The 26,609-nt window shown below is 38.8% G+C and overlaps 1 protein-coding gene across 1 annotated transcript in view; it reads left to right on the top strand.

The window, feature by feature from the left end:
* Positions 1–26,609, top strand: part of DCDC2C (doublecortin domain containing 2C) — a 192,784-nt gene that overhangs the window by 36,450 nt on the left and 129,725 nt on the right. Inside the window, exons 3-5 of the mRNA XM_077153093.1 lie at positions 12,083–12,159; positions 12,520–12,585; positions 18,597–18,725. Coding sequence (XP_077009208.1) covers positions 12,083–12,159; positions 12,520–12,585; positions 18,597–18,725 — 272 coding nt within the window. The remainder of the gene's footprint in view (positions 1–12,082; positions 12,160–12,519; positions 12,586–18,596; positions 18,726–26,609) is intronic.

Consider the following 26,609-nt stretch of genomic DNA (forward strand, 5'->3'; position numbering starts at 1 on the left):
AACTGATAGTTAGGAAAATTCTGAGCTCTTTGGAAAATAAGACCCGAGAGAATATTGCCCCATGGAGGATTTAACCAAACACGGGCCCAGTTAGCCATCTCAGAAAAAGCCAGGATTGGAGATGGAGTTATCTGGAAAGAATTTGTGGAAAGTCCTATTGTCTGATGGCACCGATCCCTGTATGCTGCATGCCAACTAAGCAAATTTTTTGTGAGATCTGTATAAATGGAACCACTGCCAGTCTGGACTAAAATGGACAGAAAAAGGACAGATTGAAGGAAAAATTACTTCAAAGGCAGAACTATGGATGCTAAGGTCTGGAACCAAGAAATCTTGGGCTAGAAGAGCAGATTCATCCAGCATGTGGAAAGAGTGAATTTTCCCCAGAAGCAGAGGGTGGGCCTTCCTCCTTGATGTTTTGGAAGAAGTTCGCTGCCTCAGGCCTCAGATAGGGTGGATCACATTCCCTGGGGATTGGGGAAAGCCTGACTGCCATCCCACTGTTCTGAAAGGGTTGAATATGTGTCCCAGAGCTTGCAGAGTCTGGGTATTACCCAGATGCTTATAGATGGTGGTGCCACCAGCAAGGTGGTCTCCCCAATGTTTCAACTCTTATCCCAGTGTTAGGAGAGAATAGGTTTGCTGCATAAACCCTTGTAAAGGGTGGGACTGCCATTCTCTCAAGCCCCAAGGATAAAACACTATTCTATAAATGATCTTCAGGCCTTAGAATCTGATGGAGTTTAACTTGCAGGTTTTAGGAACTGTTTGGGATCTTTGACCCCTATTTTCCTTCCAATATCACCCAATGTAAATGGGAACATGTATCCTACGACTGTCCCTCCTTTGTATATTGGAAGCAGATAACTTGTTCTGCATTTCACAGGTCTACAGCCAGAAGAGAATTTTTCCTTAGAGCAGACCATACCTGTAACTGACTTGGATGAGATTTTGTACTGTTTTTGACTTCGTATTGTATTTGTATTGTTACTGAAATGGCTTAAGGATTTTGTTATGTTGTGATGGGATGAATGTATTTTGTATATGAAAAGAACATGTCTTTTTGGGGTCCAGAAGGTGGAATGTGCTGGTTTGAAACTGTGTGTGCCCCAGAAAAACCTGTTCTTTTAATCCTAATTCAATTTTATCAGGACAGGCCCATTGTTTGGGTGGAACATTTTGATTAAGTTGTTTCCAACCCAATCAAGCAAGGTCATCCTACAATGTGAAAGAATATATCCTTTGTAACAGTTTCCCTTTAACAGTGAGTAAATGTGTCTTTTGAAATAAAGGATGAGAAAGTCAACACAAACATCAACAAGAATATTATTCTAATATGTTATAAAATCTTTGTCTTCTAGACAGAGTACTCTGATTGTTAAGAAAAACTTTTTATAACCTTTCATTAAGCAAACCAACACTCTACCTTATTTTTGCATAGAGAAAACATATTCATTAAGGTTTTGTCTTGCATATTAAAACTAGCCATTTAATTTTAGGACAGAATTGTACTCCCTTAGACAAGCTTAACAAATCGTAGTCAGCCATATCCATTCAGGGCTGGTAGTTAGCAGTGATGACAACAAACAAAATTCACATTCATACGGGAATATGTTAGTTCACAAAATTAACATATTGCAAGACTGTGCTCTGAGACAAATGGAAGTTTGGTATTCTTAAAGATATGGGAACTTGTGCTGGTTTTAAACTGTTGTGTTCTCCAGAAAAGCCATGTTCTTTAATCCTGATTCAATATTGTTGGGTGGGACCTTTTTGATTAAATTGTTTCTGTGGAGATGTGACCCACTCAGTTGTGGGTAGGACCTTTTACTTAGGTGCTTTTCATGGAGATATGTCTCCATTCAAGGTGGTTGCTCGCCAGAGTCTTTTAAGAGGGAACCATTTTGGAAAAAGCTTCAGAGCTGACAGAGCCAGTGCGAGACCCAGACTTTTGGAGATCCAGAAAGTAAATGCCCTTGGGGAAACTGTTTGAAACCAGAAGCCAAAGACCCCAGCAGATGCCAGCCATGGGCCTTCCAAGCTGACAAAAGTATTCTGGACCCAACAACCTTTCTTGAGTCAAGGTATCTTTACCTGGATGCCTTAGTTTGAACATTGTTATGGCCTTGCAACTTAATAAATTTCATTTCTGGTATATTGCATTCCAGTAGTTTTAATAAACCTAAACAGGACCATTTCAGAACCCTTGCAGCAGCACTGTTTAAGTGAGCTGGGAGGGAATTCTATCCTTAAGTCCATGTTATTAACAAACAAATACGTATTGAAAGTCAGGTTGAAGAGGGAAACGAAAAAATGTTTCAAGACCTAGGACTAGGAACCTGAAAGCAGACAGGGACTACTCGATGGGCTTTCCCTGGAATGCCTTCATCCCACATGGACAGGCCTTTTTGCTCAAAGGTTTCTTTTGGGATGCTGAGAAGCTTTGATTTAGTAGGGGTTTCAGGAAATAAAGAGGTCAACACTAGCTGGGTCTACTAGTCTTAAGGTGACCCCCCCAGGCGATGAAGAAGATCCCTCCCTAGAAGGATGGTGGGGCATTCACGGACAATTAGAAGTTGATGGGACACCAGAATGTTCTCAAGCCTACAAAGGAGAGGGAGTAGTGAAGGCCCTAGGTTGGCTTTACCAACAACTCCCATAACAAGGCAAGTCTGATTGGAGGTAAGTCCACAGTTGCAGTTCAGGGCAAAGTGACTCCAGTGTTAATTAATAAATTAATAATCTTACCTGCCATGTTGAGTGTCACCCGGAGCTCCTTTAGGTTGATGGTCAGATGTGAAGTTGGCAGAGCCGTATGTGGCCTTGGGCACCTTAGTCTTCTTCACTTGCCATGAGCAGGGCTCAAGGGGTTGTCTTGTCCCCTTTTTAGGAGACGATTCAGTCCCTGGGCACAATGCTCATGTTGGTGATACCTGGGGCAAGGCATCAAGTGGGTGTCTCAAGGTCGAGGGTTCTTTCAAGGCTTCTGGCACTCTCTCTGCCAGTGGCCCTCTGAGCCACAGTTGAAGCAAGTCCCTTGAGGTTTGAAGCCATGATCTGGGCGACCTCAAGGGGACAGGGCACTTTTAATAGCAACTACAATAAATTGAGACTGTTCTCTGCTTTTCTGCTTGCCTCTCTTTGCCTTCTCCTCCTTGGACTTGTCTCAATTGTTAAGGACAGAAAAGGCAATTTCTAATAGGTAAATAGTGGGGCTATGTGGGTTTATGGAGAGCTTTTGCAGCTTTCTTCAAATATCAGGGGCAGACTGGCTGATGGCATGAGTGCCCAGTAAAATCTGACCTTCCAGGAAATCTGGGGTGACATTGGTATACTTTTAAGAGTCTCCACCAGCCACCCCTGGAACAGAGCCAGGTTTTCCTCCCTTAGCTTATTATAATTAATTGGCTTGGTGGTATATTTTCTCCATGCTTTTTAGTAAATTTTAAAAGGGAATCATTGAGAAGATTTTTTTCCTCTAATGGAAATTGAGACATGGGCATGACACAAGTGACAAGTTCCTCTCAGGTCTGTGTCTTGATAGAAAGCCATGAACATGTGGGCATAGGGAATTTATGACTAAGTAGGCTTGAGAACATCCCTCTCCTTTGTAGGCTTGAGAACATTCTGGTGTCCCATCAGCTTCTAATTGTCCGTGAATGCCCCACCACCCTTCTAGGGAGGGATCTTCTTCATCGCCTGGGGGGGTCACCTTAAGACTAGTAGACCCAGCTAGTGTTGACCTCTTTATTTCCTGAAACCCCTACTAAATCAAGGCTTCTCAGCATACCAAAAGAAACAAAAATACCCTGTCTTTTACAGAATGAAGGATGGGTATTGTAATTTATAATCCCTTTGAAGGCCAATACTTCCCCATATTTTGGCTTATATTGACTGTTTTCTCTGGAAAAGAAATAGAGGAGCTTACAGACACAGGTCAGGGACTTTAACCCTGTCCTTGCCCATAAGAATTCCTGTACAATGCTCTCGAGGAGTCAGGGACTCAGACCCTGGGCATATTTTTTCTTGAGATATCTGGGCTTAAGCTTCTGTTTTTTTTCCCCCAAACACATGTCAGGGACTTTAACCCCACCCTTGCCCAGAAGAATTCCAGGACAAAGCTCTAGAGGAGTTGGGGACTCAAACCCTATACTTTCCTGAAAGATGCCTGGGGCCTATGCTTCCGGGAATACCTCTGTCTTCTAGTTTTCTGTTTCTTGAGAGCTAAAAAATCAAGGATACTAAAGAAGCGAAGCTTTATATTTGGCAGCAATGGGTCTCAATAGAGACTAAATGATCAAAACCTGGAGAGGAGACACTCCCATTGGAAAATACCCAATTCCCATGAGCATAGACCAGAGGTGACTTTTTAGAATGTCAAAGGCAACACCTTGTTTGGTAAAAGAATCCATAGCTCATCTGTGTTACAGAAGATGGAATGTCTCAGAAGGCATTGAAAGCCAGACAGGAGAAAGAAAGATCCCTTTCATGTAGGCAGGGAAGAGGAAGGACCTCAAGAGGAACAAAATTAGTAGGAGAAAGGGTCTTGTCCTCACAGCGGAGGAAAGGTGTGGGGAAGTCTCAGAGAGTTAAGGAGAGGGAGAGGGAGACAGAGACAGAAACTTGATTTGGCCTCCACTGGACTCTGGGTGACTTAGGCAGAAGCCCCCAGTCAGGTCTCAAGGGCAGTATCACCTGCCACTCTGAGCCTCCTTGGATCTGCATGGTGTGGAGACAGGCTCTGCCACCTCCAAGGAGGAAGCCAGAGGACTCAGAGTAGACTGAGTTTATGTCCTGGGAAAGCCAGATCACAGCCCCTAGACTTCTAGAGACACAGAATTGCACAGGGATATAGGAGAGGATAGCAATGAGCCAAGTGAGAAGAAAAAAACAAAAGCACATGGCTAAACCTCCCAGTCAATAGCCATGACTCACCAGTCCAAATGGTTGGAGTGCCAAAAAGTGTTGGATTTGGGTCTAAGTTCTTGGCTGTGCTGTGAGAAAGAATTCAAGGGCACAGCACAGCATGGAGTGAGCAAGTAGACAGTTTAAGAATGCATGTGAAGGGGGTGCAAGGGAAGTTCAGTAGTAGGTAGTATTCTCACCTGCCATGAGGGAGACCTGGGTTCAATTTCCAGCCCATGCAGTTCCCAAAAAGCAAACAAACAAGCAAAACAAAGAAACAAACAAAAATTCAACAAATGGTGCTGCAATAATGGGATACTCACATGGAAAAATAATGAAATGCAACCCCACCATACAGCATACAAAACAAAAACAAAGCAAAAATAAAACAAAAGAAGAATGCATGTGAGAGGACCTGTGGGGACTCTCTCAAAGAAAAGAGGGGTGAAAGGTTAAAGGCTTGAACTTTTGATCCATGTCAGATCCCGCCATGCCTTGTTGGCCCTGTTTTGCTTCCCTTTTTTTTTGCTTCACCTAACTTCTTCTTGTAATCCTGGCTTTCTTTTTCTTGGCTAGTCCCAGAAGCCTTTATCAGTAACTCTCTTCCCTCCATCTATCAACAGCTTCACTGTTCTCTCTTTTATTTGTTTTTGTTTTATTATTTTCACTGTTCTCTCTTAACTATGCAACCAAACCACACAAGTAGAAAGGATCAATTAACTTTGACAAAACTTACGCTGATCAAGATTGCACTCCCCTTACCTCTTCTATTCTTGTTTTTCCTCAGTTCAGTACCCCCATAATCTTAATGTCCTTTTTTCCTTTTCAGTTCTTTTTTTTTCATACTGGCTATCATTAATGACTGTGCAGATAATATAGGTGATTAGCACCAAACTAATAGGAGTGATTAGTCTCATTTGCTGCTATTTTATTTTTACCAAAGGTATAATTGAAGGGTGTCCTTTGAATATTGCACTGTCTCTAAGAATCTGTGTTGTTAATTGCTTTGCATATATGTGTGTTTCCCATTATTTGAGAAAAGTGTTCAAGGTTGCTGGGGATGGTGATGATGATGATGAGGAGAGAGAGATAGATCAATTGAAGTACAAAGAACCACAGGTCATTCAAAATACTATGGAGAAGATAAAGCATATTTCTATAAAAAGAAATAAAGGATTCAGAAAATTTCAATTACACTGCTATTCCAGAAGAGTGGTAAAGTGAGGATCACCCTTGTCTGGGAACCATGAACTCTTGGTTTTAGCCAGCTTGAGCACCATCTTACTGACTTTAGGCAGGTCACTACTCGTCAAGTCTCAGTCTTCTCATCAGGAGCATGGGAAGCTTGGTGTGGGATGGATGATACAAAGCTCCTCAGCTCCTCTGATCTCTGCTAGCTGCTACTTACCCATTACAATTCAATTCAGGCACCATCTTAGAGGAACACAAAGATGACCCTAACATGGGCCTTTCCTGCAGGGGCATCTCATTTGGGGAGGAACAGGGCTGGAGTAAGAGTGTGCCCTCTGCTTCCTTCCCAAGTTTCCAAAGGGACAAAATTATAACTTTTATAATCTTGATAGAACTTTCCAAACTAAATGAAATCAGTTTAGTCAATTATAAGACCCAAGTCATGGTTATTTTTTTTCATGCAAAAGATTTACAAATTTTTCTAAAAGATGGGAGATAAAAACTCACTGTCATCATGACCAAGAAGTCTGAAGAAGCCCCCTTTCCTCTGAAACATGTTTTGGCCACACTGGCTTCTTTCCTTGAGAACCCATAATGCAGCAAAAAACAACACAAAACAAAACAGAGATAGGCCTTGAAGGCCTCAGATGTTTGCATGTGAGGATGTTCCTTGAGGGCAGCCAGAGCAGAGTGATAAGGTGGAAAGAGTGAAGACTTTGTAGCTTAAAAACCACAGCAACAATAGCTATTATCAACTGAGCTCTTAATTCATTTCAGGAATTTTACTAAGTGCTTTACTTTATTTGCATTATCTCATTTTGTGCTACTTACGTTGAATGCAGGACATGAGGTATGTCCTACTATTATTTTCATTGCATTCATGAAGAAACAGAGGCTTAGAAAGGTTAGGCAACTGAAATGTATAAATACAGGAAGTGGCAGAGGCAGTACTGGAATCATGATAGTTCAAATACAGGTTCCTAAGTACTGTGCTATACCTGTGCAAAACTTTCTCTTACTGACAGCTACAATAAAATATTTCTGATGGCTAACCACCTGCCAGGATGCTGACTAGCTTTGTGTTCTTGGGCTTTTATTTAATTTCTATTAAATAGAAGTTGGTATAACTTCTGTTTAACTTCTCTGATTCTTTATCTGGCTACTTTACCTGGTTATTTTGAGGATTAGGTATGAATGTATATAAAGAGTCTAGTGCAGTGTTTGATAACATAGACATTCAATAAACGGCAGCTGCTATTGGGATAAATAAATCTATGAAATCTTGAGTGTCTTGCATAATTGATTTTGAATTGGTTTAATTACCTCAGATTATTGGTTAAAGAGATTTAAAGCCCACTGAGTCCTTTAGCCTCTCAGGGCAAATGAGTTGGACAAGAATTTTTGGCCTTGACAAGTGTGAAGAAAACTGACATCCTTATCAGACAGTACAGAAATATTACATTTGCTTGATACTTCCTAGTAGATCATTATTTAGAATACAGGGGGAAAATCCAGAATCATGTATTTAATTGCTGGAGTTATTTAATTAGGCAGGTGATATCAGGGTTAATGAACCACTAACATATCAAAAGAGCAATTAGCTAATCGCTTCCATAATTTTATGCAATCAAGTAGAACAGTGCTTCTTAGGGTGGCTGTACCTTAATAGAATTTTGGAGGGGATAATTTCTGTTGTTTTGCTTTAAAACTAAACCAGCAAATTCATGCTAGTTGTTGATTTTCATGGTATTGATTTTATCACTATTTTAAGTATTCAGGTATATATAATTTTATGTATAATATGACAATAGGGTAAAAATGAGTGTAGGACTGTATCACCATAACCTTCAATGTACTCCTTTTCCACCTGATATAGCAGAGCTGTTTTCACTTGTTGCATTATTTACCTATTTATTCATCCATGTATTCATTCATCTGTCAATCATAGTCATTAACTAGTTATTTAATACCTATTGGCCAATCATTGTTCAGATACTGGGTATACTTTATTAAAAATGACAATTAAAGTCTCTGCTTTCAGGAGGCTTACATTTTACAAGGAGAAATACATAATAAGAACATAAATAAACTAAAGAAATTATCAGGCAATATTACATGCAATGTTGAAAATAAATTAAAGGGTTGTGGTTAGTCAAAAAAGTCCTCTCTGAGAAGGTGATATCTAAGTTTATTTCTTAGTGCAAGGGAACAAGCTATGTAAAGATCTGGGAGAACATTTCGGGAACACCGTCTTGGTTTGGGAACAAGCTTAGATGCTTAATGAATGGAAAGAAGGCTAATACGACAGAGTGCAGGGAGAAGGCGGAAGGTTGGAGAGAAATGTGGTCAGAGAGGTAAGCAAATGCCAGCTCACGTGGGGCCTGGTGGGTCAGTATAAGGAGTGTGGATTTTTGGCATAAGTGTGGACCTTTCCAGCATTGGAGGGTTTTAAGTCTGAAAGTAAGTTGATCTGATTTATATTTGAAATGATTACTGTGCTTGCTGTGTGAAGAAAGTTTGTTGGTGATGGGGAAGAGCAAGAAGAGAAGTAAGAGACTAGTTAGGGGAAATATGATAGAGACTTAAACCAATATGGTAGCAACGAATGGATTCAAGATATGGCTTTGAGGTAGAACTGATAGATGTACTGATGGTTTATTTGTGGGTGTAAGGGTAAAGAAGACCCAAGGATATCTTCTGGATTTGTAGTTGAACAAATGGGTCTAAGGTGGTGCCATTTTCTGAGATGGGAAAGTCTGGGGAAGATCAATTGACTATGGATAAAATCAGAAATTATTTTGACTGTAATAAGATTGAGATGCCTAAATGGTCTATCTTTCGTGTGTGTGTGTGTGTGTGTGTGTGTGTGTGTATGTGAATGTGTCAGTGTGTTAGGGGACTCTGATATTTATAATAAATAAATTCAATACAGAATATTTTTACTATGTCATAGGCATTGAATTATGCCTTTTATAAAATGTTATCTCAGTTAATTCTTATGAAAGACCTCACAAGATGCTATTATCCTTATTTTAAAAAATTATAAATTGTGGCTCAGAGATATTAAAGTGAAAAAGTCATGCAGTAGTAAGAGATAGAGCTAGAATTTCAACCTGGGTCTGCTTAAGTCCAGGGACTGTGATTTTTCCCATTTACCAAACTGGCTCCAAAGTTTACCGTCTTTTATCCATAGCCTTCAGTCAGTTCTCCATTTCGACTAATGGCATTTGAAGCTTACAGGAAAATGGAGAAATAGACTTCTCTCTGTTCTTCTTCTTACCTTTCTCTACCCTGAGACCTATTTCTGAGATATGGCCTCCTTTTTAGCCTTCAGAAGATCCAAAATAACACATTTTTCCTCTCTTTTTTAAAAAAAATTCTCAGGAAGGCATGAGATATCAATAATTCAGTACCTCTGCTAATGCGATGTGCAACCTATTCTTATTTCTCATTAAGAATCTTCAGTACATAGACTGTTATTTATTCTTGGCAGAGCAACTTTTGTAGGTGATGTTTTACTCAACTTGAAGTCATTCAGTAGATTTCCATAACCATTAGTAAGTTACATAGCATGTCTTGTGGATGAGCTGTAAAAGTCTAGCAGGGAGTCGAAAGAGCCATGGCAGCAGAGTGGGCCTGGGTAGAAGTCCAGCCGAGGGAAATGGGAGGAAATCTGGTCCCCTCCTGGACCCTCACTGTTGGATCTTGCATGGCAACAGATCAGACAAGCTCTTAATGCTTAACTTAAGGAAGTTAAGCATAATTCCAGGCAACCCTTAATGTCTAATTCAAAGAAGTGAGAGTCTCTATAAACTGGGGAGGCTTTGGAGCTGGAGAGGGAGTAGGCAGCAGGGCCCTAGGCAGCGAGATGAGGTTCAGGAGACCAATCTCAAGGTAGAGTAGGAAAAGTGAGAGAGAAATCAATTTGTTAGAACTGAATTACAAGCCAACAACAGGGACTTCTTGAGGCTAAGCCTTAGGGTTTCTCTGGACGTATCAAGGCTTGAGAGGGGTAGTGGAAGATTAACAGCTTTCAGTGTGGGGAAATCTCTGTAGGCTTAGGTCCAGAACAGGCCTGACCCACCCACTGGTGGCCTTTGTGTGAAGTAATGAAGGACCTGTAGCACATGTCTACCAGGAGCTTGCAACATAGTGGGAGAAGGATACATGAAAGTGTCAAGCAGTGTATGAAGTGTTGAGTACTGAAAATGAATTATAATTAGTGGGCATTTTGAAAAAGAATGGTTAATTCTGACTGTGAGGTTTCAAGATGGTTTTCCAGGCTAGGCTTTGAAGGGCGGTGGTGAGCATGGTGGGTCGGGGGGAGGGGCCCTGAGCTGGAAAGAGACTGAACAAGGGCACATGAAGGTGAGAGGTTCGTCAGGGGAAGGGCCTGAGCTGGACAGAGACAGAACAAGGGCACAGGTAGCAAAGGCCCAGGGCCTGAATGTGGACTGTCCAGTGGAGCATAGAAGTGGATTGGAACATAATATTGAGTGTTTTTTGAGTGACAGGGAGCAAAAGAAGGCTGTTAAGGTAAATTGGAGAGGGAGAGACAGAATGTCAAAAGTGATCAGTGCCAGGTTAGGGGATTAGACTTGGTTCTGTAGATGGTAGGGGACCATCACATAGTTTTAAGCATGGGGGTCTGTGATTAGAACTGTGTTGTTAGCAATCCAACTGTGGGAAATGGGAAGGATTACAGAGAAGAGACTCTGGAAGGGAGTCTCCTAATATTCTTTTAGGAAAATATTATACCCATCAAGGTGAGAGGTTAAGGAGATTTTGAACTAGAACAGCGGGAATGTAACTGAGAATGTAAGATGGGCAGTGGCCAACAGAATTTGTTATGACTAATTGGATGTGAGGGATGAGGCTGAGGGAGGATGTGAAATAGCTCTAAGGTTTTCAGCCTGGCGGACTGGGTAGATAGAGAATGAACAAGGAAAAAGGAACAGTTTTTCAGAGGAAGGTAATGAGTTAGGTTATGGCTCATGTAGATTGAAGTACTGGAGGGGAATCCTTGAGCGAGTTTGGGATCGTGCTGGGGCTAGGACCACAGCACTTAGTACAGGTGTGATTAACATTAGCGCCTAAAGAAAAATTCCCATCCATTTGCTCTACTCTTTAACAATAGGGTCATGAGAATGATAGACTTTTTCTCACCTGTGACAGGTGTCAGAAATTATTTTCCCACTTCAGTTTCTTGACCCCAATGGACTTGAGTAAGAAGTTTTAACGAGGCCACAGCAGTTGGCCTAACTTCTCAGATCAGGAGTCATAGAAAAAAATAGAAGGGGGTCAGAAAACCCAGTGAAGATGTTCTTACCTGTTTGGCAGGACCGCTGGCTCAAATATATATATAAACATTTTCAGTCAAATTGTATTTAAAAAAGCAGCAGATCAACTTTACAATTCAGGAATATAATTTAAATATGCACTTGACAATGAAGCACATCTGAGTATGGAGTATAAAAGGTTTCCCCAAAAACCATCAAATATATCATCTCCAAATACCCACATAAATAATTTCTGTGGACTTTTCATTGGGAGGAACCATAAACAAAGAACTGAAGGTTTATTGCTTGTGAAAAACAAATCTGTAGACAAATCTTATAGTCTGCAATTATAGGCCACCCCATCCATTTTTGAGGCCCCATAATTTTGTTAAAGTACCTGAAGCATAATAAGTCATTGATATATATGTATATCCACTTTCCCACATGAACCTTTTCTTCATCTTGGAATACACAGTTCTTCCTCCCCATATCACTTCTCATTGCACTTGTTGGAATCCTACTCACCTTTCAAGACCCAGCACAGAATCCATTTCTCTCTGAATTCCTCCTGGATCTTTCCCTGTGTTTTCCCTTGACAAAGGGGCCCTCCTTTACTTAGGTTTTGGGGTGGTGCTGTACATACTGTTATATGTAACAAGTGTTCATGAATTTGAACTGAATTCTGAGGCTTAATTTTCTTTTTGCAGATCAAACCAGTGATACATTGTGAAATGAATGTGCCTTCCAGGTGGCACACATTTCAGCACACATCCCGATACATAAAGTGAGTATATATTATGGGTGAAAAAAAATAAAAAACTTGTCATAGATTAAAACTTATGCTCTTTAATCTGACGAAACTCTCTCCTTTATCTTTCTGAAGATGTAATCTTCCATAGACTACCTTCTTTAAGAGTAATTCTTTCAATTGTTATATTTCCTTCTTCTCTTGAATCTTGATTTTGGAAAAGCAGTCTAATCATCATGACATTGTTTACAGAACTATTTACATCAGTTGGAAAGTTAAGTGTATCATACGCAAAATGTAGTCAGGCTCTTTTTTTTTTTTTTTTTTTTTAACATAGCTGTTATAGCTGCTGGATTGAAAGGAAATTTAAAAGTCATTTTTTTTTCCCACCATGAGTTCCTCCACCATGAATATGTTGGAATCTCGGTGCATCACTGTCCTAGGAAGACATTTTAGCACTAGGTATGTATGTTTTTTTCAGCAAAAAGGCATTTATATCGTTTGAGACCACTTTGTAGGACAATCTGCCTTATATTGTATGGGACTATAGAAGAGCATGTATTTGAATCAAAGTATTGTTGATTCAAATCCTGGCTTTTCATCTTATCAGCTTTGTGACTTTCAGCACACTTTATCTTTTTGAATTTGTTTAATTTGTAAAGTAGAACTGATAATATCAGCCTTGCAAATTTGTGAGCATAAATTTTGATTAATATATCTGATGAGCCCTTCACAGTACTGACTATGGTAGTAATTCACTACGTGGTAATTATTTTCCCCAATTCCTTCTTTGCTTGAGATGCTTTCATATTTTAGTGATTAAATAAACTGTATCTAATGGTAAAGTTGAAGCTGGCACCCTCCCTTTTACCATGTTTTGCTTCAAAAGGAAATGAGTTTTAGTGAGTTCCCATGTGAGATGTTAGTGTCAGATGTCCAGGCCAAGCTGTTTATCACAGAGGAGTCACTTCTACTACGTTCCAGATAAGTTGCCCTTCACTGTCAGTCCTGTCAAGAAAATTGGGCAGTGGAGGGTTCAAGAGGTGGAAAAACTGTTTGGCCTGAAAGATCGGATTATGAAGGAGAAGGGTACAAAGTCTGGGACTCTGGAAAATTACCTGTTTGCTGAAATTTGTTCCTTTCACTTATACTTAAAACCTCAATTATCATTTTCTTTAAATACAGTTAGGTTTTTGAAAGGGACCCACTATAATACAGGAATATCTTCCCATAGTACCTCTATAAATGTGAAAGCTATTTTTGAAAATGAAAGACACAGCGCTTCTAAAGTTCATGAAGGACATCATTTTCTGTAGAATGTGTAGAAACCTCAGGAGGACACTATTGTAACATTTTGGGTCCTTCCTAGCAAAGATACGTATCCCTGAAACTGTATTTTATGGGCGTGACCCAAGACATCAGTGATTCTCTTTTATTGTAATAGAAGTAAACCGTTTGCTCTTATAGTATATGCGCCATCCTTTTCATTGGTGTGCTATGAAATTCCACTAGATGGACCCAAATATCCATCCAAACATGGCATTTTTTTTGTACATAAAGTCCTGATCATGTTTGCTTGGGACCTGTAACTATAAAAACAAAAAAAATAGTTGTTAGCTTTCAAAGTCTTAGATGTTCAAGGGAGGAAGGGCGTTTTGACTTTTCTTGGGAAATGGAAAAGCTGAAGCAAAGACTTGTTGAGCTTCTGTTCTGCGGGAGCTGGAAGTTGGCTAGAAAACCTGATGCTCACTGACTGTCTGAGTCACCACAGAATTTAGCTGATTGTCATCGTGTGCGTTTGAAGTCACCAATTTGGCAACTGAGGCCCAGATTCAGGTCCTGGTTCTGTCATTAAGCCATGTAAAATTAGGCAGCTGCTGCGCTTTGCCCAAGTTTCTTAGAAATCAGTTATTACTTATCCCATTTATAGGAAGGTTTCACATAGTCACTCCCTCACTCATTCAATTTAGATTAGTCTAGAAAGTGAAATGATAAACTAAATGTATCATGGGAGAAATTATCTTATTTTGTTGTTTATTTAAAAGTGAGCTGACAAAGAATTGTCTGCACCCCAGGGGTAGTTTTATTTAGGAACTAGTTGTTTCTCTTCTGGAGCCTGAGACCCAAGGGAGGAAGGGAGAAGAGAAGTCCCAACCTTCAGGCCTCCTCTTTGACATGTTGTTCCTGATACCAGCTGGAGCTGTGGTCTCTTGAACCTGAAGAAGTGGCTAAGGGAGCATCTGGTCTGCTCTCCGCATCTTGCAGATAAAGAAGTTTAGGATCAGTAGGAACTACTTCTCAAATTGCTTCCAGATTTCTTTTATACTGTCTCAAAGTATCAGTTTAGAAACTTCACCCCTCCTTTTTAATGTGCATATTTGATAATAATAGTAGTCATGGTACCCTAGTTTCAAAAAGTAATGGCTTTACCTTTTTCAAATCAAAATATTCATCATCTCATTTTGCCTCATTGTAGCCCTGTGAAATAGGTGGAGACAGGTATTTAGATTCCAGTTTTAGAAATGGGGAAATTGAGACTAAGAGAGTCATACATCTATACATTCATTCATTCATGGATCCGTCTGATCCATCCATCCCAGCACACGCATCTAGCATTTATTCACTGCCTCCTGAATAAATGCGGGATTAGGTACCAGGCCCTGGGGATACAGAGTGATTCAGAAGTGGGACTTCTTCCAAGAGCTCACAATCTAGTGGGGGAATGAGTTGTCCAGACACAGAGCTATTTAGTTTTAGAATCAGTCCTAGAGTCTGTCTCTTCTGACTTTTAGAGTGGACAACTTTTCAGTTTGACTCAATTTGTAACATGAACTTGTTCTTGGGGGTAAACTTTTTGGAGTGAATTACCCCAGGGTGAGTGGAAGTTGCAGGCAGCTAGGTCTAACATATCACAACCATGCTCACTCACTACTTCATTTTATAACCCTGCTATGATTGATTATGACTCTCTGAGGGTAGTGGTGATAACAGAAATAAAAACGATTCTGTTTTTTTCCAGCCTAATATCATCAACATATTTCTCAGGGAAACAGCACATTTATGACATGTCTTACCTGGTTGTTCAGAAGTGAAGAGAGCGAAGTGAGAGGTGGTATGCAGTAGAAAGGGCACTACTGCTTAGCCTCAATTTCTTCCTTTCTTTATTGTTAAAATTAAAAAAGAAATTATAACAGGTAGTTCCCTCCTAATTACATGGTTACTACTAAGAAAAGTGGAATTATAGAAAAGTGCAAAAGATAAAATCATGTTAGTCCACTCATCAGAGACAACCACTATTAAACTTGAAGTCATTAAAATTGTTATTAAATTATGATTATTTAAAGTTAGTTAAGTTATTCAAAGTAAACATAAACATTTGCTTTTAGAACTCCCTCTGTATCTAGGCTTCTTAAAAATATATTAACTATATTTGAACATTTCCCCATGTAAATACAAATTCAAAAATAATTTGTAATGACTGCATAATTTGTTATTGTCTTACTATGTCATACCTTATTTAACCATTCCTCCATGCTTGGACATTTAGGTTTTTTATATTTTTGTTTATATAAATAATTCTATGAGAAACACTTTTACATGGAAATCTTGTCCACAATTTCGTGTGATGGATTTCATGGAATGTAATGACTGAATCAATGGTTGTTGATTCTGTATATCTTATTGATTTTATAAATATAAAAATATATATTATATATATATATATATATATATATATATATAATTACCTGCAGAGATTGTGCTAATTTTGAACTACATCAACAGTGTGTGAGAGTACTAATTCTCCACACCCAGGATAAGGATGTATAGTAAGTATCTTTAAAAATTTAGGCAAAAATATAACTTGATCTTGTTCAAATATTTATATCTTTTTTACTATTAGTAATCTACATTTAAAAAGACTTTCAGTATAAACCAATTAGGAAAACCAAGAGCTGAAAATATTGTAGCAAATGTTTATTGTAAAAGTAGTAGAACATTGATTAATTGTGATAGAACTTGTGTATAACATTGCTTTCTGTGGTTTATTTTGGGGCTGTATTTTAAGTATGGAAAAGTTGGACTCTGCATTGATTGGAAGCCTCTTTTTCCACAAAGCCTTAGCAAAAAACTTATTCTCTTTATTGTACACAAATATGTTAATAATTCAAAATAAAAAAAGGTATTTCAGTAGTTGAGTGGTACATGTAGATTTGGATTCAGGTTTTTCTAGATCCGAGCCAATGATCTGTCTACTATTTTATAATTATAAAAAAGAGAGGTACATTTTTCAAATTCTAAGTTATTTGCAATTAAGGAAACAAACAACAGTAAAACAAAATGTTTTAAATCCTGCTATTTCTGATTAAAATTGATGTTTACCTGGTCTTTGAATGCTAGTGCCTGGCTGATTGTATCATAGCCCAATGATCAGTTTTCCTCTTGCCCCATCAACAATACTTTCTCTCACATACACTGTCTAGCTACCTTACAAAGAAAAAAATATCAGAGTTTTTTTTATATAGGTACTTTGTATTGTTCAAGATGTTTTTGTTATGCTGTTTTGGACAAAATGAAGAATTCTCTGTTAAAACTATGCTCTTCACCCAAATAAGATTGTTTACAAAGTTCCATATGATAGTGATGAATTATTCTTGTTCCAATATATTTTTAGAGATTTCCAAGTTTGTTAATAGCAGTTATTGAAGTTATTTATACAATATAAGCAATAATGTAAAATTTGAGAAAAGGCTATAAAATGATTATGTTTCATAAATCTGTTTGGGGTAAAAACAAAAGAGAATTGTTAAGACTAGAGGAAAATTAAAAATCTTAAGTTAATGAATATATCACCTCTTTTGCTGCTAAAAAGTACAGCATCTTAGTTTATAGTTGAAATTGATATGATGCTTTTGACTGGAGTATACTTTTCATCTGATGCCATGAAGGCATCTCTGACCATGACCCTGAATATTTAAAAAAAATTTTTTTTTTACTCTACAATACAACATATGCACAGAGCAAAGAAAGGAAAAAGCAATAATTTCCAGGGTACTCCTCAACAAGCAGTCACAGGACAGATCCCAGAGTTTGCCGTGGGTCACCACACCATGCCCTCAGATCCCTCCCTCCAGCTGTTTGAGAACACAGGAGTCCAGAAAGAATACATATTTTCCTATCATCACAATTGACTTTTTCCTTCCCCTTCATGACAAATAACATACATACAGAAAAGCAACAAATTGCAAAGCACAGCACAACAATTGGCTGTAGAACAGACCTCAGAATTTGGCATGGGTTACAATTCCACAATTTTAGGTCTTCATTTCTAGTTGCTCCAAGACACTGGAAACGAAACGAAACATCACTCCAATGATTCAGCAGTCATACTAGTCTGTCAACCCCCACCCTCTCTGCACAACTCCACCATCACCCCTGATCCTTCTATCCCCCCCTACAGGGGCACTGGGCCATGAGCATTCTTACCCCTCCATGTTGCCAACAACATGGGGCAGGGAGATGGAACCACTGATGCCCCAGAGAGCTGGCCTCCCCAGGCCCTATACCCTTCTGGTCCAGGGACCCTGTGTATTCTTGAGTCCATGAATATTGATTTGAGTAACTTTTTTTCTATGTATATACCCCCAATTTATTAATTTATGAAAGTACCTGTCTGGATTAGAAAAGAGAAGCAAAATACAGTTTTTCAGTCAAAGCATAAGATCTGAATTTTGTTCAAGTGCTAGACATTAATAATGAAGTATATTTTAAGTTATAAAAAAATAAGGCAAAAAATTAGAAACCAGAGTTGTAAAGTTGAGTTTATTTATTGTTAAATGGTATCAGTCATTGTTATCAGACTTAAAATAACTGTGATATTTTACCTTATTTTATTATTTGTTATGAGAATCTGAAACGATTGTTAAGTGGTTCTGATTAGTGTGACACTATCTCATTATTATTAAAAAATAATTTATTTATTAATAAAATAAACCCATTAAGATCACAGTGAAACTGTCTTAAAACTTCAAGAGTGAAATCAATTGTTTCTATTATCTTTTCAAAGGATTGTGCATTATTTCCTTTGGAAGACTGTCTTGGCTCCATGGGAAGGGAAAATACAGTTTTAAGGCAAAATTTCACCCATTTTTTTCTAAATGGACACAAATTTAAGATTTCATTCATGGGGGCATATTAAAAACATTTTTTTAAAAGTAGAGTTTTGTCTTGTTCATCTGGGCATTTTGTATTTTATGAAAAATATTTTACGTTTTCACAACAAGCATTTTTGTTATGTCACTAGATTTTAAGATGTTCTTTGCAGCTTGATAATGAGAATGGTGTGATATCTAACATTAGTGAACTGAGTGCATTGTATTTTTAACATTCTGTAATTGTATGAATTTCTTTTTGAATTTCCAATGTTTTCCACTGAAGTTTAAGGTATTAATGGATTTTTTTTTGTATTTTTACAGTGTTTTCACAAATGGAAGATTATTTATCCCACCTGTAAAAATTATTATACCCAAATTCACCCTCTCAGATTGGAGTAGTGTGCTGGCCGTGATTGGAGAAAAAGTCTTCCCTCTAGGAGGTGTTCGAAAGTAAGGAAATTCACCTGTGAGAGAATCGAAAGTGCATAGAAACTGATTTTTGTCTTTGTATATGAGAATTTCCTGTTTGGATCAGCAAGGTCTAAAATGGTTCCTTACACACTCAGATTTTCTACTTTTCTTTGACGATGTCTAATTCTTCAAAGCAGACAATACTTTCTTAATCTCTATACCATACAAAATTTTAACCAGTTTCATTCATTTATTCATTCAACAATGTTTATTGAGCAACCACTGGCTGCTAGGTGTGTTGAAAGACAGCATTAGAAGAGTTTTGCTCTCAAAAAACACCTAATGAGTAAATCAACAATTAAAGCTTAATACGATGCTGTAATTGGTATAATGCAAGCCTCTAAGACTAACTGAAGAAGTTGGGGAAGCCACTTGGGGAAGCCAGTATTTGAGCTGAGGTTTGAGAGATTAGCGAAATGCATTCTGTGGGAAAAATGTATTCCGCAGGAGCACAAAAGTGTGTATAAAAGAGGCAGTATAGTGTCATGCCTACTAGCATGGGCTTTGGGTTGAGATTTGGAGTAAAATCCCATCTTTACCACTTGTACCTTTGCTTCCTCACATAAATTCTTAACTTTTTGAGGCCCATTTCCTCATTTGGAAAATTGAAAATAATAATAGTACCTGCTTCTGAGAATTGTAATGAGAGAATATATGTAAAGTGCTTTCCCTTGTGTTTGGTGTATAGTGAGCATTAAACAAGAGAGTTGTTATTATGATTGGTAAAACCTGAAAAAACATGACTTATTGGGGGAAATACTTGTATAATAATACAAATCAGTATTATTATGAGGGAAGACATTTGAGTAGGGACTGGAATAGCTGTCAAGGATCCCAGATCTTGTAACAATGGATCACATTTGTGCATAAGAAAACTCACTGTGGTAGTCATGAAGATGGATTGGAGGTGGAGAAGTGAGAGGTGGGACCTGAGAAAAGTGATGATAATTTGATTAGGCATATAGTGAATGGGTGAAACGGGGTGGTGGCCTTGGGGATTCCTTAGGAGGTTGAAATAAGTCTTAGTTATGACTTGGATATGAAGAGAGATGGGGAAAGAGGATCCCATGGGATTCCTGACTTGAGCAACTAAACCGATTGTGATTCTTTTCTTAGATAGTGAACATGAGAAAGGGAGCAGGTTTGGGTGTTGATGAAGAGTAATGATGATTTTGGGTTTTGGTTTTGAAGAAGTAAAAAAATATGACATGCTTGTGGGACACCCAGGCCTGGGGCTGTGAACAGAGTTGGAGGCTGGACTTTTAGATATGAGATTTGTTAATTCAGTGGCCCCTGAAGTTGTGCATACCAATGGGCCCCTCCTGGGAGCCAGTTTCAAGTAGGAGTTGCAACTCAGATGCCTCCAGTCCTTCAATCAGCTACTTGTTGCTGCATGGAAATGTGGGTGCTTAGTAGCCAGATCAGATTTTTCATGAGAAGGTGGAAAAATAAAATCTTTTAAAACAGACAATAATCATCCTCTGTTCAGTCTTTTTTAAATGGCCCCATTTGTACCCAAAGGTGAGGTTTTAGGTACCCTAGAAAAGGACTCTGTTTCCCTCTGAATTGTGCCCTAGAGAATTTCTGCTGGCATGGGCAGAATTTGCTGGATTCAATTTGCTGCCTTCTTTTTGTGCTCATGTCTTGGAGCTGGTTTTTATTTCTCTCCCTGGCTTTTTAAAACCAATGCCTTGTTTGGACTTTTGGTTCTTGACCCATCTTTGCCTTTGAATGCTATGTTTTGGATTCTCCTTGGCACCTTGGTCTATAGTTAGGGAATACCTTGCCCTTTTGCCTGTACTAGTCCTGGATTCTAGAACCCCAGCTTGTGTCAGAGTAATAGTACTCTCTCCACTCCCCAGATTTTGTGGGAGTAGAGTTTGGAACAGGAGAAAAGGGAGACCACAAAAGAGAGTGCAAAACGCAGTCCAAAGGAATTAGGCAATCCAGAAGAGGGCGAACTGTGGAAACCAGGCAAAAATGGCTTCAAGGAGGAAGGATGTCAACATATACATCAGACAAATTAATATGAGAACCAAAATTGCTCTTTAGATCTGACAATTGGCAGTTGACCTTGCCAAGAGGCATTTTGGATGGAAGCCAGATTGCTATAGGCTGGTGCTTGAATGAAGGGTGGGAAAATGGAGACTGAGAGTATAGAATGGAGTGTGGCTACAAAGGAGGGAGACAAGAGGTTATGGAGACATAGAATGGTTGTATAAGGGGAGATGTTGGAGAAATCATTTTTATCATTGAGTAGGGAAACACCTGAGCTCATCTCTCATGAGGGTAAAACCTTGCTGTAGAAGGAGAGGTTACAGATGGAGAAAGTGGAATAACTGGAACAGATGGATGAGGGTGTGACCTAGAAGATGGGTGGAAGGTTAAGCTGTGTAGAGTAGAGGGTTCTCCCTTCTTCTGAGGCAGGGTGGTGGAAGTAAGGCTGAGCACAGGTGGGGAATAGTTTTGAGGTAAGAGGGAAGGAAAATTAGTGAATTACTGCCTGATAATCTGTAAAATGGCCAAAAAAGGTTTTCTTTTGAGGAAAGATATAAAGGGAATAGGAGGGGGTGAGCAGGACATATAATAATGGGATTGCCAAGCAGGGGTGAGGGCTTAGGTAGATTGGATGCTGCAGATTTATAGTGTGTTTTAGTTTGCTAGCTGCCAGAATGCAATATACCAGAAACAGAATGGCTTTTAAAAAGTGAAATTTATTAAGCTATAAGTTTACAGTTCTAAGGCTGTGAAATTTTCCATATTAAAACAAGTCTGTAGAAATGTCCAATTTAAGGCATCCAAGGAAAGATACCTTGGTTCAAGAAGGCCAAAGACGTTCAGCATTTCTTAGCTGGAAGGGCACATCGTGAACATGTCAGCATCTGCTGGCTTTCTCTCAAGGCCTCTTGCTTCATGAAGCTCCCCGGAGGTGTTTTCCTTCTTCATCTCCAAAGGTCTCTGGCTGGTGGACTTTCTGCTTTGTGGTTCTGTGGTGTCCTGAAGCTTTCTCCAAAATACTTCTTTTAAAGAATTCCAGTAAACTAATCAAGACCCACACAGAATGGTTGGAGACACATCTCCTTCTAATCAAGTTTAATACCCACAATTGATTGAGTCACATCTCCTTGGAGATAACGCAATCAAGTTTCCAACCTATAGTACTGAATAGGGATTAGAAGAAACCGTTGCTCCCTCAGGATTGATTAGGGTTAAAACATGGCTTTTCTAGGGCACATAAATCCTTTCAAACCAGCACACAGTGTAACTGACTTCCAGCCCTGTGGTGTTCTCTGACACTGCAGCCCAGGATCAGAGAGGAGAAGGCAGGCAGATGGATTAGCCCATAGATTGAGTGTGGTGGAAGGACAAGCAGTGGAAAGAGTTCAGTGTATAAGCAAGAGAAGTTTTAAGGTACAGCAGGTAGAGTTGGAGCTGAGTATGGAAGGAGGGGAAGCCAGAGACAGTCCAATAGTCTTAGACCTTAAGGCCCAGTTACTATAGTGGGTCAGAGGCAGGGAGCCATGAGAAACAGAAGGACAGAGCAAGAAGGCTATGAGGTTGCAGTGTGAGAGGTGAAGACATCAGAATTGATCACATTTCTGGGGTGATGATAAGGTCCAAGGTAATGTTGTATAAGTGAGCTGAGAAAGCATAGGAAAGTCAGAAATTTTTAAAGTTGAAAAGTAAGGAAATATGATGTGATGTTGAATGTTAGAAATGACATCTTCATGGTCTGTGAGTGATGGTGGATGTTGGAGTGAAGAACAAAACGTTTAATCCTGTATGAGACTTTTTTTGGTCAACTAAGTCTCTCTTGGAGGTAAATTAAAACATAAAAGATTGATTTATAATTAAAAACTGTGAGTCTAACAATGAAAATTGATGTAACTACTTATGAGTAGGACATAAACTGTTGGGATATTTAACCTAGTGAAGATGGTGAAAAACTAGGGTAGAGGTAAATGTTCCAGAGAAAGTTAGATAAGTGTATAAAAATCAGTACCATAAATGCAAAAATGACTACAGAACACAGTCATAAATTTTAATGAATTACTATTAAAGAAATAGAAACAAATATGTGGAGTAGATAGATTTCTATTTTTTTTTTTTGGAAGAAGCCAGAAACAGTGTTAATAATAAATATCACATGTAGAGTGGTAGTGGTGAAAATAAGAGAGAAAATCTTTGTATAGAAGGAGTAAGCAAGGAAATACGATATTTAGAAGGAAAATAGGACACAAGATCAATAAGCTTATTTTTTCCCTGGAATTTAAATTGATTCTTTATGGTGAGTTTAGAAAAAGCATAGACTTTGGAAATAAAAGAAATGCTTAGAGAGTACAAATACTAAGCTTGAAAGGATATAATATGTACATAAAAGATTTTAAAATTATCAGTGTTCATATATTCCTTTGAATGGAATCTACAGCTTATGTTCAACATACATTTGAAAAATCGTTTGTATTTATCATTCCTCAGATAATGTTAATATGATTCAGCTGAGATTACTGTTATACCTTTTCCTTAAGTCAGTTCCAAACTTAGCCAATTATTCTGAGTGGTATTAAAATTAGTTGATTTATTGTATAGCTTTGAACTTTTGGTATAATGTATATATAGTCCAGAGAAATCTTTGAGAAAACCTGTGCGTGTGTCTCTATGTGAGGGATGCTTTCAGTTCTTGGTATTCGTAAAAATGTGTCAAACAAACATTTGTTGAGAACTGACTATATGATAGGCATAATGCTAAGCATTGGAGATAAACAGTGAGCCTACCAGGCATTGAGCTTATTATCTTTCAGAGAAGACAGACTGCAAATAAGAAATTAGAACAGAGGAAAGTGTGTTTGTATTTTGAGATAGGAGAGCTTACAATGGGGGATATAACTGGGTCTAGGAATGTCTCCCAGAAGAAGAGTTGTATTGTCTTAGCACTGGGGGATGAGTAGAAACTGGAAATGGGGCTGGGACCAAGTAGAGGCAGGAAAGGCACTTCCATGACCCTGAGAGTGAGGCCTCCTGAAATTTTGCTCCTCTCAGTGCCTCACTTGCCTTTCCATAGCCCTGGCCCTGGTTGGGGAAATTAAGAGTGTTAGGGAAATGCCTTGAGTTAAGAGTCAGCAAGATGCATTCTAAGAAAGAAAAGGAATTTCTTAGAGAGAAAGGATAAATTGCCCAAGATTTCATAATCCTGAATTCTTTCCATGTTACCTGCTGGAAAGAAAGGGTGATGAGTGCTCCTTGAAAACCCTTTGGGACTCTGAAATACAAATATTCACAGTCTCAATTTTCAATTCAGTTGGTGTTTATTGAATGCTTACTATGTACCTAACTCTATTTTCAGGAGCTATGGGTGAGTAAAAACCAATCAATCAACCAATCAAACAAAAAAATCTCTAAGGATATACTCCATGACTCCAGGATCTTACAGTATCATTGGGAGTCTAATCCCTTCAGGGAAATAGTTAGGTTATAACATGAAGCAGTGCTAAGTCCTGTGCCAGGGTGATAGATGAGGACCTTTGGTTCTATGGAGTTCTCAGAAGTGGGAGGTCAGTGGGTTCTATGGAAGAAAGAGGAGGCTTTATGGGGGTAGTGTCTGACTGAATTCTGAAGAATTGGCTAGTGGAAAGTAAGGGAGGTGTTTTGAGAAATGGGAACTGCACGGACAACAGTAGGGCAGTGGGAGTGAGGATGCTGTGAAAGAGTCCTGGGTAAAGTAGGACCTAATATTTTGGAAAATGGGGGAGATAAGCTTGGATTGACAGGGTTGAAACATTATACAATGCCCTAAACGGCTAGATATAGAGTTTTAAGATATTTTAAGAGCTAATTATGAATGACAAGGTGAAATAAACAAACATACAAGTACTCAACAAATATACATGCATTTATTTTGGCCCAGACTTGCTGAACTAGCTCTTTAACCCCTCTAAGGCAGGCACTTCCCATCCTTAGTTTTCCTTACAGTGCTTGACATCAATAGTACTACTCTGCATTCTATAAACACCTCTTTGTAAACCAACCTGGATGCTTTCAGAAACATCAACATCTATAATTTAGGTGACAGTCATTCTTGGGAGAGACAGTGGTAAAATATATACTGGATTTTGCCTATCCTGATGATCCTGATTATGAAAGAGAATGGCACTCACCCCAAAGGTATCAAATGGTCTGAGACAGGCAAAGTTGGCTGCTACCATGATCACAGCTTTGCTACCAGTTAGTGGTATTTGCTTGCCTAAATTGATGTTATTTTTGGCTCAACACCAGCACGCACTGTTCATTTTGCTTAATTCAGAAAGTAGCCTAATCTTGGCTTGTATAAAAGATATAGTGCATGTGCTGAATATGTTGGGTGGTTGCCTAACCTTATCCATTCTCCCAAATAAAATGGATTTTTCAAGTCTCATGACATATTGAATCACTGTATTTTTTCATTTATTGATTGAGCAAATACTTACTGGAAGTCTACTGCGTTCTTACCTAAGCACTGGTTATAATGGAGAACCTGGCAGATGATGTTCCTTTCTGTATGGAGCGGACATTCTATGGGTAGATAGTAAAATAATGAGTGGATTCACAATAAAATGCCAGGTAGTAATGAGTGCTGTAAAGAAAAATGGAGTAGGGTAGGGAATGGAGAGTGGCAGACTGGGGTGGGCAAGGGTGGTCAGGGAAGTGTTCTTTAAGGAGGTGGCATTTAAGACAGATTTGAATGATGTGAAGGAAAGCATACAGTGATCTAGGGATAGATCACTCCCATCAGAGGGAACCACAATTCTTAAGACTATGATATGTGAATCAACCCAGCATGTTTAAATATTTGAAGGACAGCCCAGATGGCCAGTGGGGCTAGTATGCGGTGGAGAGGTAGAGAGTGGTAGATTACTTTCATGAGAGAGTGATGGACAAGAAAAACCTTGTAAGGAGTCTGAATTTTAATCTGAGAGTGATGTGAAGCCACTGGAAGGTTCTGAAGCAGGGAATTTCATGCCCTAGTTTATGGAGTGAGGGTGGGGAGTGCAGACTACAAGTAGGGAGAATTATTTGCGGGAAGTTGCAGGTAATGTTGGGTGAGAGACCATAGTGGCTTGGCTCAAGGTGGTCAGATTCTGTATGTATCTGAAAGACTTATATGGTAGAACTTACTGATTAATTGCATGTGGGGTATGAAATAAAGGAGTGGTCAAGGATGACTGCTAACCTTTTGGTCAGAATAAAGATGGGGAAGTAGAAGGGGGAGCAGGTTTTGGGGGAGATAAGAATTACTTTTTGGACATGTCTAGTTTGAGATGTTTATCAGATGTCTGAGTGGAAAGATGCCAACTTAGATATATGAACCTGGAGCGCAGAGAAGAAGTCAGGTTGGAAAAGTAAACTGGGGATATATCAGTGTAATGGATGGCATTTGAAGTTGTGAGATTGGAGTGATGAAGTTAGTAGTAAAGAAGGGCTGAAGAGTGAGTCTTGGGGCAAATTTCCTAGTGCCCCATTCAAATGAATGAATACATTCAACCATGTATTATGGTTATTTGTGAACTTGCCATAATTCCCATACAATATTTTGAGCTTCTTAAAGCTCGGGACAGGGTCTGATAAATCCTTTTTTTTTAACCTTCAAGAGTGGTGAAACCAGCTAAGTTAACCACTGGAATCTGTGGATTTGGGGTACTTTGTATTTCTATCTATGTCCAGGTTTTAAAGGCTCTAGAAAGTTTAAATGAAAATCAGTTATGTCTTTCAAGAGTTACACACACTTAAAACAATTTTAAAAAATAACCTTTTTAAAGATAAAGATTTCAAGATTCTTTTAGGGCAGACTATACTTTTATTTTGGGGAAAGAGCCAATTGGCTCTTTA

Source organism: Tamandua tetradactyla, chromosome 3, assembly GCF_023851605.1.
Source record: "Tamandua tetradactyla isolate mTamTet1 chromosome 3, mTamTet1.pri, whole genome shotgun sequence".
In the NCBI taxonomy this organism is placed as follows: domain Eukaryota; kingdom Metazoa; phylum Chordata; class Mammalia; order Pilosa; family Myrmecophagidae; genus Tamandua; species Tamandua tetradactyla.